Below are 13467 nucleotides of genomic sequence, written 5' to 3'. Positions count from 1 at the left end.
TACATCTGGAGGGCCCCAAGTTGTGGAAGACGGCACTAGGTTGCATTTCAAGAGTTCTTTTTCTAATGTCTATTTTGTTCTCCCTGCGCCACTCCATCCTCAGACACAGAGACTTTGTTTACATTTAGCTCTTCCCATTTTCCCCTCTACCTGATCCCGCTTAACAATACTGAGACTTAGCTTCTGTTGTAGGTTTCCTTTTCCCCTCCAGAGTGGATTAACTGCTCTGCAAGGGGCTCAGTGTTGCCAGCATCCTTGTCACGCACTTTAGAAGGTACTGTTTGGCATCAACATGCAGGATGTTAGGAGGATACACAAGAGAGACAGAGAATGCATTTAAAACAGAAACAGCTTCAGGGAGGGAAGCTACTTCCCTTTTGTTCTTGCATCACTTGCACCATTTACCCCACGAGGCACATTGTTCTGGACTGTAGATACAGGTCTGCCTTCTCACCTCTGCCAGAAGAGGCCAATGCAGTTGTGTCTCGCAGCAAGCTGCAACATGAGCCAGGGCTTCAGACTGAAGCTGTTCAACTGAACTGAACCTCAGCAACAGGAAGGAAGCGCCGTCTCGCTAGACGCAGGAGAAATCCCCCAAAGCTTCTTTTCCAGTCCAGAGGGTTTCTAGGAAAAGATTTTAATCTTCAGATCTATTGTTTTGCTTGATCAATCATCTCCAGAGACATTCAATCCAAAATCCACAACTGAGGGGAAAACCTGTATTAAAAATTAAAGCTATGTTTATACAAACCCAGAGGCAGGAAACAGTGCAAGTCTGATTTTATTTTAAATGGATACTTGCAGGATGCAGGCTTCATTTTGGCACCTGGCATTCTCAGGTAGTTGCCAGAGCTTCAGTGCCCCAGCAAAGCCCACAAGCATTGACTTCAGGACCTCCACTTCAGGAAGCAGAAGCCCTGGAATGACACTATATTAGGTGGCCCAGGGTATTGTGGGAAATTAAAATGGACGCTCCCAACAATCTTTGAAGCATCTTGAGGTTTCCACAACCCCATAGCTTGTAAAATTACCAGCTTAGAACTAGCTTTTTAACAGCAGCTTGATCTGCAAAGGGGTGTATTGAGCGTTAGGGGAGGGATAGTACCCCTGGTGGGGGGAATGTTATGCTCCTTCGGGATAGTTTGTCCACATTTGGTCCTCACCCTGCACGCTGTAGCTCCTGGAAAATGTCAGCAGGTGACAGGGGCCACACCCAGGCTTCAACTGGCTGGCTAGGTGAGGGTAGCCGATGGGTCTCAAACCCTGCTAGGGACTTCCCTGCATGTGAAAATAGGCTCTGGTGGATTGAGGCTACAAGACCAATAGTGGGTCCAACGGTCAAGAAGACAGTTTCTGCACATACTATAGTGGGAAGTAAGGGGCTGATGGGGCTGGTGAACCTGGGAAGGAGAAGGAAAACTCTGATCCTATATTTCCACTGCCTTGTGGGACATCTTCTGGAGAAGAAAAGGCTAAGGGACAAACGCTACACAAATCTGGAGTGAAGTAGGTAAATGGTGTGAAGACTCAAGTGGGGTACAGAAGACAAGCTTAATTTTCTATCCTTGGAAGCTAGATTCTCAGTATAGGAAATCTCATAAAACAGAGATAGCCAAAGGGGCTATTTCCAGGATGTTTGGACTACAAGTCCCATTAGCCTCAGTCAGCATGACCAATCATAATGGAAGATGGGAACTGTAGTCCACAACACATTGGCTACCCATCCTAAACCCTGGGCCAAGATAGCAAGCAAAACACCAAACCCATGTAAGGAAGTAAACCTCTGAAAGTACAAAGTAGCTGCAGTATATAACTGGGTGTTTTGTCTTTAACCATGTTTATAAGAGCTTTCTACTTCTCCATTGAGGACGTTGTTGGGATTAATATGTTCCTGTGAGGGGGTGGCAAACTGTCCCTGTTAAAATAACAAGAGGGGTGCAACAAGAGGATGTCATCTTATCTCCTCATAGTTTAAACTGCATGTTATAGCAACAGTGAGCAGGAGTCTGCTCTGAAGAGATGGTGTGATAGAATTTGGAACTGGGCAAGCTTATGCAGCAGTGTAGGCTTCCAGGGGAGAAATAAAGGAAGACACGTTTAGGGAAAATTTAATGCCTTTTCTTTCCCATTCATCAATTTGAATACTCAAGACCCTCCACTCTTACAGTGATCTCTTTAGAGAGACTCTTTGGTTTAAGCTTGGATTCACGTATCCCAAGAAAGAAATTGCAACTAGACTTTCATATAGTACATCAGAAATTGATTCGCAGTATGTGAAACTAGTTGTTTTATTTTAATTTATTTGATTGGTTGTGTGTGGTTGTGTGAAAAGAAAGTTTTCTTTACTCTTCCATTAAAATAATAATCTATCCTAAAACAAGAACAACCCAGGTCTAATACTTGCTGTCAAACAAACTGAATGTAAAAATACAGTCAATCTGGTAAACCGGGATTTAAAAATCATTCCGTAATCAAAATGTAATTACTACCAGCCTGATAAATTTTAAAGCTTTTATGAAAAATAAAATAAAATACAAAATTACAATCAGCATGTATTAAAATAAACTCAGAGATTCTTGAGTTATTGGGAACTATTACGGTATGTTAGGAGCATTTACACTGTCTATAATATACACATGAATCATATTTACAGACACAGCATTGGAGGGAAATAGTACTATCCTAAATGACAGATCTAATGTAGACCTGAGCATGAAAATGTTTCATGTAGTACAGAGCTTTTCACAGATGCAGGCTAAGTTCTGCAATACCAAATTTTATTTTTATAATCTACAAAGTATCTAAGCATACTACCCTTCTATCGATCTTAACTCTGTTTTTAAATTTCTGCTTTATGTTCTCTAAAACGGTAACGAGATGGAAGAGCACTAGATAATGCACGTTTATTGCTATCTTGTAGACAGATCTTGTTCAGTTTAATGACAGTATATTGGTAAGCACTATTGTATCATTCGGCTACAGAGTTCAGTAACGCATTGTGAATCAAGTAAAACACATTTTCACTTGCAAATCTATTGCTTCAGAGGTAATGCCACCTTTAGAAGGTGAATATTTCAGCAGGGCTTGGATCAGAAGTTTCGGAAGCACTGCCAGAAAAGCAACTCAACTACAGACAAATTTTCCTTCTGTTTTCAGATTAAAGCCACCCATTTAGTCCTTGGTCTAGCTCCTGACAGCTTGATGGTGAGACACCCAAGTAATTAACATGACTGGCATAAGCTTACAGGACCTTAGCTATGGAGGGGAAAACATAGTATTATTTCATGAGCCACCACATCCCTATGCAGATATGGTTTTAATAGTGGGGGATTGGGATCATGATGACCCACACCCTCATTTGAATGTCATCCGTACGCTGAGCATCACATTTCAAAAAGGAGCCTGCACAAATTGAGACCAGTGCACTCGGGTCTGGCTTGCAAACACCTTAAACTCCCAATTTTGAAGGATAATGACCAAACAAGTTTTCCTATTCAAAGCAATTCAAGTTCAAAGCCTAAGTGGGGATAAAAGAGGCGGGCTGGGGTGGGGGCAATTGCCACAACCCTAGATTAGGAATTAACTCTATGGGGCTATTATTTATATTGAAGGCAACTGCAATTTTATTTATTTTAAATGGAAGATGGATGAGGTCCTCAGTCCTTTTGTCACTCTTTGGTGCAGAGCTTGGGTGGGGAACCTGTGGTTTCCCAGATGTTTGGGACTCCCCATCAGACCCAGCCCATCATGGATGGTGGAAGTTGGGAACCCAACAGCAACTGGGAAACCGCATGTCCCCCACCCCTCATAGCAGAACTTGATTCACTTAGAGTGAGAAGCCCAGAACTGATTTAACAAAGTCCAATCCTGGAAGGAAACACACTAATTAAGAAGCCTTTTGGCTTTTGAGTGCTTCCAGTTTTTTATTCAAATTGTTTTAAAATGCAGAACCAACCTTAATTAGCACTTTCCATATTATTTATATATATGCATTTATCCAAATTAATAACATCCCTATTTATGAATGTATATCAATGAGTGACACTAACAGAGCACTCAACCAATACAACCTAGGTTGTAAAATGCAATTATTTTCCAAATATTACTTTAAAACATTGCCTTACATCCCTATGTGTGATAGTCTGAGGTAAGCAGACGATTTATTCAACATCTTTTAACATCACTGCCTCAATCAAGACTTGTTATAACAGATGCAATGCACAATCAGTGCCTGATTACTTTAGAAAATGTCAATCATATTTGAGAATGAAATTGTGCTTATATTTAAAATCTCTTCAGACAAAAACATCTGGAATGTCAATGGAGAGATATTTTATAACCAAGGAATTGAAATACAATTGTCATTCACAGCTACAATCCCAACTTGTACCTTTGGCAGTATAGGGAGTAGCTGTATCAGATGGTAAAGCACCTTTTTTTTTAAAGGATAAAAAAATTGTTGCCCAGATAGCTGGGGATAGAAAGGGACTTCACCCCATCATATTTTAAATTTTAGCATCATAGTGCTTGCACACTTTCACTTAAGTGGTATTTCACCAATGTAATAAAAACAATAACAATAGACATAAACCCTTGTAAAGCATTTAAAATGTGCTAATTAAAAAGACTGTGTAAGCAGTATGATAAAATGGTGCCTGCAACAGTAGTGAATTGTGCTGTGTTGATTCAACTGCATCATACGTCAAACTGGTCGTGTCAAAATCCTGCCCTTTCTAAAGTGACGGAAGAGCAGCACAATCTCCACTGGTCTAGAGGTCTTCTTGTGCAAAGTCAGACTTCCTGCGGTCTGAGAAAAGACTGAAGAACTGCAGGAAAATATAGGATTGGATGACAATGATTGGATGGCACCATCATGTGGATGCTCCATAAAAAAAATGAGTAAACGAAGCATGGCAATCCCAAACTAAACACTACTGTGAAAAGAACTTCAGATTTTTTAAAACAACTTTGGAGAATGCCCTTTTTGCTTCTGCCTGGCAAGAAATGCAGAGGTAATGAAATACCAATGGTTAAAACCAATTCCATATTTGAAAAATAATGCATTGTTTTACTTCATTTTCATGCTACTACCTCTCCAGAATACATTATATTTCAATGCGTTTCATTTAAATATAAAAAGGCAAAGGCAAATGATCCTTATAAGAGGACTACAAACAGTGTTCAAACTTCAACGTTTACATATCTGGGAGGCAATTTTCAGAATCCTTTTCTGCCTGAAGTCTCTGTACGGTGCTATCCAGCAAATCCATGTTATCTCGAAGTGTGACGTTGAGTTCAAACGGCTTGGGTTTAATAGTCAAGCCATAGGTGAAATCCATTTTCGTGTCTTCCTTTGGATTAGCACTGAAATTGCACTGGTGTAGGAATATGGCAATAAAGAGGAAGAGCTGCACTTTAGATAACTCTTCCCCAATGCACCGACGTTTGCCCAATGAAAAAATCATCACACTGCTGGTGAGATCTTTGTTAAGGAATCCATTCTCATCCAGGAATCTCAGTGGGTTAAACTCCTCTGGGGAAGGCCATTTCACCGGGTCATGATTTACTGACCACTGGTTGACAAAGACCACAGTGTCTTTGGGGATGCGGTAGCCCATTAAGGTGGTGTCAGCCACGGTGGAGTGGGGAATGGTAACTGGCACAAAGCTGCTAAAACGCATGGATTCGTAAAGGAAGGCCATGACGTAAGGCAAGTGGGGCTGGTCTTCAGCAGAAGGCAAGCGGTCCCTGCCGACAACTTTATCGATCTCTTCTTGCAGCTTAGCCTGTACCTCTGGGTACCTGGTTTAAAAAAAACAACAACACATTTGGGAAATTTTCTCTCAACTCTTCTGAAAGAAAAGGTTACCTGGGCAAATGTATGTCCCAAACCAATGTATGTCCACTGGTAAAATGTGGGGAGGATGAATTGGCAGGTGGGATGGAAGTGTGACCACCTCTCGTGCCTCCAGGTCCCCCCTGCAATGTACCCTCAGCAGCCTCTCATGCCCTCAGTCTGCTCCAGTGGGTCCCCAACCTCCCAAGCAGGTTTCAGGTCAAGGAGAGGAAGGGAAGTTCCATTAACACAAGCAGGACAGGCAACTGGATAGCACCCATATCCGCTCTATGAATGTGAAGAGACTAATTTCTTCCTCCTTACAAATTCCTGTTTGGTCTGTTTTTATATACGGTAACTTCTCACAATAGTACCAAAATCTGCATGCCAAAATTGAAGTAAAAATCTATGTTGTTTCTTTACTTGCTCTTAATAGAACAATCTTTGCCTCGTTCCAGGTTGGGGAAGGGATTGTGTCAGTGTTAATTACTGAACTGGTTTTTGTGTTAACATGCTTGCAAACTGTTTGCAAAATTTCGCTGTTAACCCACCAGAGCCTTGAGATGTTTAATCTCATATTTGAGCTTTTGCTTCTTGCATTGTTAAACAATGAATCCAAAAATAATATATATTCTGAAGCTTTGAGGACATGCATTTTATCTAAAAACACTCAACTATCATTCTCCCAATGAATATACTAGTGTCCAGAAGAGATAATACAGTAATTGACCCAATACAGTTTTAATGGCTTCATATCAATAGCTAATACCCAATACTGAGCTAATTTGTACATGGAAATCTATTTAGTGCATTACCCATTTTGGCCTCAGGGTAGGATCCAAATTGGTTTTGTTTTGTTATCCTAAAAGGTAAAGGTAAAGGTACCCCTGCCCGTACGGGCCAGTCGTGTCCGACTCTAGGGTTGTGCGCTCATCTCACTTAAGAGGCCGGGAGCCAGCGCCGTCCGAAGACACTTCCGGGTCACATGGCCAGCATGACGAAGCTGCTCTGGCGAGCCGGCACCAGCGCAGCACACGGAAACGCCGTTTACCGTCCCGCTATAAAGCGGTACCTATTTATCTACTTGCACTTAGGGGTGCTTTCGAACTGCTAGTTGGGCAGGAGCTGGGACCGAAAGACGGGAGCCCACCCCGCCGCGGGGATTCGAACCGCCGACCATATGATCGGCAAGTCCTAGGCACTGAGGTTTTACACACAAATTGTTTGGGGCAGCTAGGCTAAACTATGAGCCATTGACAACAGCACTGGGTTGAAGTAAGAGGGCTGAGCAATGGTTTGGAAAAGGGAATGATGAACCACTAATTTTTTTGCCATATGACCTGTTCTTGTATGTCACATTATGAAAGGAAACATCCAATTAAAGGGGGCGGGGCGGAGATATTTTGGAACAACTTTCAGTTTACTGAAATTCTATACAGCAAGGTGGTGCTTCATTGTTCTAAAAGAGCACAATTGCATCTTAATGGAGGATACCAAACTGAAATTCAAGCTAATGTGACTCCTAACAGGATCTGGGGGCCATTCATTTTTCCTGGATAGAATGGGGGAACCAAAAGACCCAGATAATCGCATCAGGCCAAATACAACGAGAAATTGGATTTCTCAAAGAATGGGCAAAGTCGATGGCATGTGCACCTCAGCTATCACCTTCAACTTTATGGGAAGATACATTCAGCTGTCTCTACATGGTTGGAGAACCTCAGCTCAAGAAGAAAATAGAGGCCTTCAGGCTTCTTTGCACTCTCCTTGAGAGTTTGTGCGCACTTCAATCCATAAAGCCTTTTGCTCACCTGGATGGGGGGCGGGATGTGCAGGTGCATGTAGAAACTGACCGAACAATGTACGAAGTTAGAATTCCCATTCCTTGCTCTGCCCCCATTTTAGCCTCATCCCTCCCTACCCGCTCATGCGGTCCTCGGAAGATTGCCCTGTGGGGAATGTGGCCCTCGGATTGAAAACAATGCTTTCTCACCGCCTCTCAGCAGAGATCAGCTCCTCTTCGGGTCCCCAGTTCCACTACCTGAGATTCTCCGAGGGTCAAGTGGGGCTTCTGCCTCGGTCTCCTCCGAGCCCCCCACCCCACCCCACCCCGCAGCCCAGCAGCTCACCTGATGAGGAAGATCAAGAGCCACTGCAGGGCGGTGGAGAGCGTGTCCTGGCTGGCGCCGAAGATGTCGGTGACGGTGGCGGGCACGTGCTCCAAGGGCAGCGCGGGCTGCGCCTGCTGGAGGCGGAGGAAGGCGTCCATGAGGTCGCGGAGGGCGGCGCCCGGGCGGAGGCTGCTCTGGTGCTGCACGAACTTTTGGCGCACGAAGCTGTAGAACTCGTGGTTGAGGGAGCGGAAGGCGCGGAAGGCGGAGCGCACCGGGTTGGGGAAGCGCTGCAGCCAGGGCAGCACGTCCACCAGGCTGCCGGCGCCCACCGTGCGCCCGAACTGCTCGTTGCGGCCCACCAGGCGCCGGAACTCGGCGTCGGCGTGGCTGTAGCGGCGCCCGAAGCACAGCGCGCTCATGACGTTGGCCACGGCCACCACCAGGCTCCTCGACGGGTCGACGAAGGCTCCTCCGGCGCACGCGCGCACCAGCAGCCGCACCACGGCGCGCGCCTCGGCCACCAGGGGCCGCTCCAGCAGGCGGCGCGCCGAGAAAGCGCGCACCGTCGAGTGAGCCAGGCGCCGCTGCAGCTTCCACAGCTCCGAGTAGCCGCCGAAGGCCAAGCTGCGCCCGCCCGACACCAGCTGGAAGGAGGGGAAAGGCGGGCGGCCCGCGAAGGCGGCCCCCTGGCGGATGAGCGCCTCGCGGATGGCGCGCTCGCCGCTCAGCACCACCACGGGCCAGCCGCCCAGGCGCAGCTGGAAGACGTGGCCGTAAGTGGCCGCCAGGCGCCCGAAGGCCAGGTGAGGGGCGCTGCCCAGCTGAGCCGCGTTGCCCAGCAGCGGCCACGGGAAGGGGCCCGGCGGCTCCAGCCTCCGCCGCCGCCGCCGCCGCCGCCGCTCTTGCAGCAGGAGCCTGGCCGCGTGGAAGGCGGCCAGCAGCGAGAGCAGCAGCAGCAGCAAGCCCTGCACCGGGGGCACGCCGGCCGGGAGCACCTCTTCCAAGGCGCGGGGGCGCACGCTGCGGAGAAAAGGGCGGAGGGTTACAAGCAGAGACAGAGACGGGCAGCAGAGCCTGCGGCTGGGAAGCGCCCCCGCCATGCGCGCGTCAGGCCCCAGGTGCATTTTTAAATGCGGCGCCATTGAAAAAGAGGGAAAAACTGTTATGTACCAAAACTTCCTGCACGTGCAGTTTCCTTTGTGTGGAAAGGGATCCCCACCCACCAAACTGAGGGCCCTCAAACTTGCAAGTCTGCTATAGACACTCGGCGTCCAGCATTCGCAGCCTGCCCTACATACTCGGTAATAATACTTGGAGCCCGGGCAGGTTAATTTTAGGCAGCATGTGCGTGTGTGTCTGAAGGGTAAATACACTGACTTAAACCGTCTCTGTGTTTTCTCAACGGAAATGTATGTTAATTGGCTGCTGTAACAAGTGTATTGGTTTGTAACTCATGAAGCCTTTTTGCTATCAAGGATCTTAACTCTAATGTTGATCGTGCCCTTAAACGCACTTGCTAAGGAGTAAACCCCAGGAAACAAGGAGATTTAAGTCCAAATAAACAGGTACAGGGTTGCACTGTGAACTAAATATTGAAAACAAGGGCTATACTCCAGTACACTTTTCTAAGTGTATATAGCAAAAATGCTATTTTTGGAGTGAATTTTAAGTAAGCTTTAGCTGTAAGCATCTAGTACTTTTCAAAAGCAAGTGTGGTAATTTCTGGGGGAACTTGTTTTTGCATAAGTTGGGAAGTTTATTGCAGAATCAGAAACGTTCATAATCAAGTATAATAACACATTCATGATCTCCATGGTTTTTTCCTCCATGTTGGAAAAGCAGGCTTTAATTCAGTGTATGTGAGGGGATCGTTGAATGCATGCTTGCATTAAGTACAGGCTTTAGTTTAAACTGTTGTGTTTTTTTAAAATATGATATGTAATATCACTAAAGAGTAAAAACAAATAAAAGAATCAGTTTCCTTAAAATTACAAATTTTAAATTTTAAAAATAAAGACCACCAATTTCCATCCACCCTGCTCTAAACTTCATCTTTGGTTTGTGCTTTTGGAAAGCTTCCCAGAGTCCTGCCAGAAAAAAGGCATGAACACTCCATGAAAATTTGCACTTTGAAATGTTATGTGGGAATTCATCATATTTGTGCACATCTATGCACTGTTTCAGGCAGGAACCTAGCAGTGAAGTAAGAAAACTTGCAATACTTAAACAGCATCCATCACATCACTTCAAAAGTAAGGTGTTCTGCACAATAAGTTAGACTGAATTCAAGCAGAGCCATGAATTGCTTTCGTACTGGTACATTACAACAACCCTCTTCTCCTGACCATTAATTGCTTGCCCAAAAAGGGATTGCAGCTTTTCAAAATGATACTTAGCTTTTGGTCTCACTAGTTTCAATAGGATGTACTATACTCCCAAGTAAGTGCAGAGCATCACATCCTTATTTGAAACAAAGTCCATTGATTTCACGGGAACTTGTCTGGAAACTAAGATTACAAGCTAACCTTCAGGTTGCAGTTGTATATCCTGATGCTAAACACATAGCAGTTACCCAGTTCAGTGTTTGTTTTGTTGTAAGTGGTAAAGGGACCCCTGACCATTAGGTCCAGTCGTGACCGACTCTGGGGTTGCGGCGCTCATCTCGCTTTATTGGTCGAGGGAGCTGGTGTACAGCTTCCGGGTCATGTGGCCAGTATGACTAAGCTGCTTCTAGTAAACCAGAGGAGCGCACGGAAACGCCCTTTACCTTCCCGCCGGAGTGGCACCTATTTATCTACTTGCACTTTGATGTGCTTTCGAACTGCTAGGTTGGCAGGAGCATGGACTGAGCAACTGGAGCTCACCCCGTCACAGAGATTCGAACCGCTGACCTTCTGATCGGCAAGTCCTAGGCTCTGTGGTTTAACCCACAGTGCCACTCGTGTCCCTTTCAGTAAGGTTTACTTCCAGGTAAATGTGTATAGGTTTCAGCCTCAAGACCCACCAAAGGCAATGGGACAAGTGATTTATGATTGATTGATTGTAGGATTGGGACCAATATGCAGAAATCAAGTTAATGCAATTTACCATTGATAGGACTGGGGTAGACAAATAGTTTGGGGGTAGCCCTAGAATGACTGAGTTCAATGAGACTATCAAGAATACCCAATGTTCTTCATACGCTGAATCAGTAGAGCCATTGATTTCAGTGGATCTACTCCTGAGTGTGACTTAGTTGGCTGTCACCCTTATGCTGTAGATTGGCCACATTCAAACCAGTAGCCTTAGAAAGCCACTTTTAGAAACTTTCAGAATCTTGGGTTCTGGACTTGTATCTACTGCCATGGTTTTTTAAACCACTCTTTTACCCACAGAAATCTGTACTCTAGAATTGTGGGCAGGGGAGTGTCCTTCCCATTCCTCACCCTCAGCATGTGTGCAGAAGGTGGGTTGAAGATGGAAACGAGAAGATGGAAACAAGTCAGCATTCGCACTTACAAATGATGCTGCAAGGTCCCTTATCCTACTGCAGGTGGAAGGGATCTAACTGCAGGGGGCAAATGAGAGCCAAGGACTCTTCTCCACCTATGCTTGCCAACTTAGGGCAACATCTGCATCTGAGACCTCTAGTCCATGGAAGCTGATGCCATAATAGATGCATTCACTTGAATAAAATGTTGGGGAGGGGCTAGGTAGGCCCATCACACATAATCACATGATGCACTCCATGCACACCATTTGAATGGCAATGCCCATTAACTCGGGGGGCAGCCCCTCAAATATTTTATGGGGAGGATCGAAACCCCTGGCCCATAGGAGGTGGCTGTTACGTACAGTGGTACATCAGGTTAAGAACTTAATTCGTTCTAGAGGTCCATTCTTAACCTGAAACTGTTCTTAACCTGAAGCACCACTTTAGCTAATGGGGCCTCCCGCTGCCGCCACGCTACCACCACATGATTTCTGTTCTCATCCTGAAGCAAAGTTCTTAACCCGAGGTACTATTTCTGGGTTAGCGGAGTCTGTAACCTGAAGCGTCTGTAACCTGAAGCATCTGCAACCCGAAGTACCACTGTATTTGCCTGTGCCGCAGAAGTCTTTGCAGTTTTTGCTGCCACAAGCTAAGGCAGCTACACCTCTTTAAAGCACCCCAGGTTGTCACCCAAAGATTTGGGTACCTAAGCAAACCAACTTATTGGGGTGAGACTCAAAGCAGCTATTTGCGTAAATGCCCTTAAGAAGGGAAGTATGTGTTGGAGTGGCACCCCAGCCCAGGAGGATCCATTGCCTCAAAAAGGCACGACTGGCCGTTTCCTCGCACAAGCCACCCCATATTAAAAAGGACGGGACGGGGGGGGAATTGCTTGTTCGGGATCGGGGACTCACCTGTTCACCAAAGCTTCTGCCACATCTCTCTGGCTCATCCTGCCTCCGGCCAAGACTCGAGCTCCGCACGGACGCAGCAGCCCCTGTTTGGGAGAGGACGAGCGAGCGGTTTCGAAAAGATCCCGGTCGCTCCTCGGCTCTGGGCAGCAGGTCCTTCGCGCCGGCCAATCAGCTGCCGCCCACCAGCTCCGCCTGGCGGGGTCTCCCTCGGGCTGCTTTGGGAGGAGCAGCGCCTTGCGACGAGGGGAAGCTCAGGCTTCCTCGACGAGGGACCTGGGCGAGCCGTCTCCTCTTCTTCCTCCCTCCGCGCCCCGCGAGGAAAGTGGAGCTCGCAAGTGCCGTGCAAAAAAGCAGCCCCCCAAGCTTCTCGCGGAGCTGGAGGTAGGGGAAAGCCCTCCTCTGCCCCCGGAGGCTGGAGAACTTTCCTCCCCTCGGCGTGTGTCACCTCCCCGTTGCGTGCGGAGTCCGCCTGGCGTGATCTGCGGCTGATGGGAAGCCTCTGGCCATCTCCTCCCCTCCCCGGGCGCGCACGCGAGATCCGCAGGGAAACGGAGACGGAGGAGAGCGCCGGGCCAAAGGGCCCCCCGCGCTGCTTTCCCAGCCCGGAGCTCAGCCCGGTACTTCCCTCGCTCCCTCCCTCGAGTTCTTAGAGAGGCTTCTGTTTCCCAGGCTGGCTTTGCAAGGTGTGTGAGGACTTGCCAGCTTCAGCCAGCCACCCCCCCCCCGCCCCCCGCCGGGGTATCAGAGGGTGAAATTAGAGGATAGCCTTGGGGGCGTGTTTTGATGCCAAATCTCTTTTTGAAGCTACACTCAGATCTTTGACCACTTGGGCATGGCATGGCCAGAATGCTATGAAATGGTAGCTGAATCCTAGGAGCTGAGGTCCTTTCAGCCCACCCATCAGTAAAATAGTTGAGGGTGCTAGCCCCACCTCAAAGTTGAGGGGAAATCCCATTCAAATCGTGCGTGTGTGCTAGGTCATGTGATTGATTATGTGGAGCGGGGCTTACCTGCCCCCCCCCCCAATATTTTATGCAAGTTGGCACCCTTGCTTGCCACACAAATCCACATGGTTTGTTGCCTCATGCATCTCTCTATCTGGGGTCCATGAATCCCTTCACACGTTGATAT

At 46.9% G+C, this 13467-nt stretch overlaps 1 protein-coding gene across 2 annotated transcripts; it reads right to left on the bottom strand.

Moving 5' to 3' along the window:
* Positions 1 to 2272: 2272 nt before the first annotated feature.
* On the bottom strand, positions 2273 to 12510 carry CYP1B1 (cytochrome P450 family 1 subfamily B member 1). 2 transcript variants are annotated; one of them, XM_081856461.1, is made up of 3 exons: positions 12337 to 12510; positions 7966 to 8970; positions 2273 to 5802 (listed from the first exon to the last, which is right to left on the bottom strand). In XM_081856461.1, the coding sequence occupies exons 1-3, from the start codon at positions 12372 to 12374 to the stop codon at positions 5196 to 5198; spliced, it is 1650 nt and encodes a 549-aa protein (XP_081712587.1). In that variant the 5' UTR covers positions 12375 to 12510; the 3' UTR covers positions 2273 to 5195. The 2 variants fall into 2 exon arrangements, with proteins under 2 accessions (XP_081712587.1, XP_081712586.1); XM_081856460.1 differs by lacking the exon at positions 12337 to 12510 and having other exon boundaries at positions 7966 to 9230.
* Between the last annotated feature and the right edge of the window lie 957 nt (positions 12511 to 13467).

Source organism: Podarcis erhardii (genome assembly GCF_964252035.2).
Source record: "Podarcis erhardii genome assembly, chromosome: 3".
NCBI lineage: Eukaryota > Metazoa > Chordata > Lepidosauria > Squamata > Lacertidae > Podarcis > Podarcis erhardii.
Note: the sequence above shows the minus strand (reverse complement) of the source record. Positions and strands in the feature narration are given on the sequence as shown.

Bases quoted from the DNA above. Each gene is read 5' to 3' on its own strand.
- CYP1B1 (XM_081856460.1), bottom strand. From the start codon at position 9,092: ATGGCGCCGCATTTAAAAATGCACCTGGGGCCTGACGCGCGCATGGCG. The intron at 5,803-7,965 runs GTGAGCTGCTGG...TTTTTAAACCAG, and splicing joins CTCTTGATCTTCCTCATCAG to GTACCCAGAGGTACAGGCTA.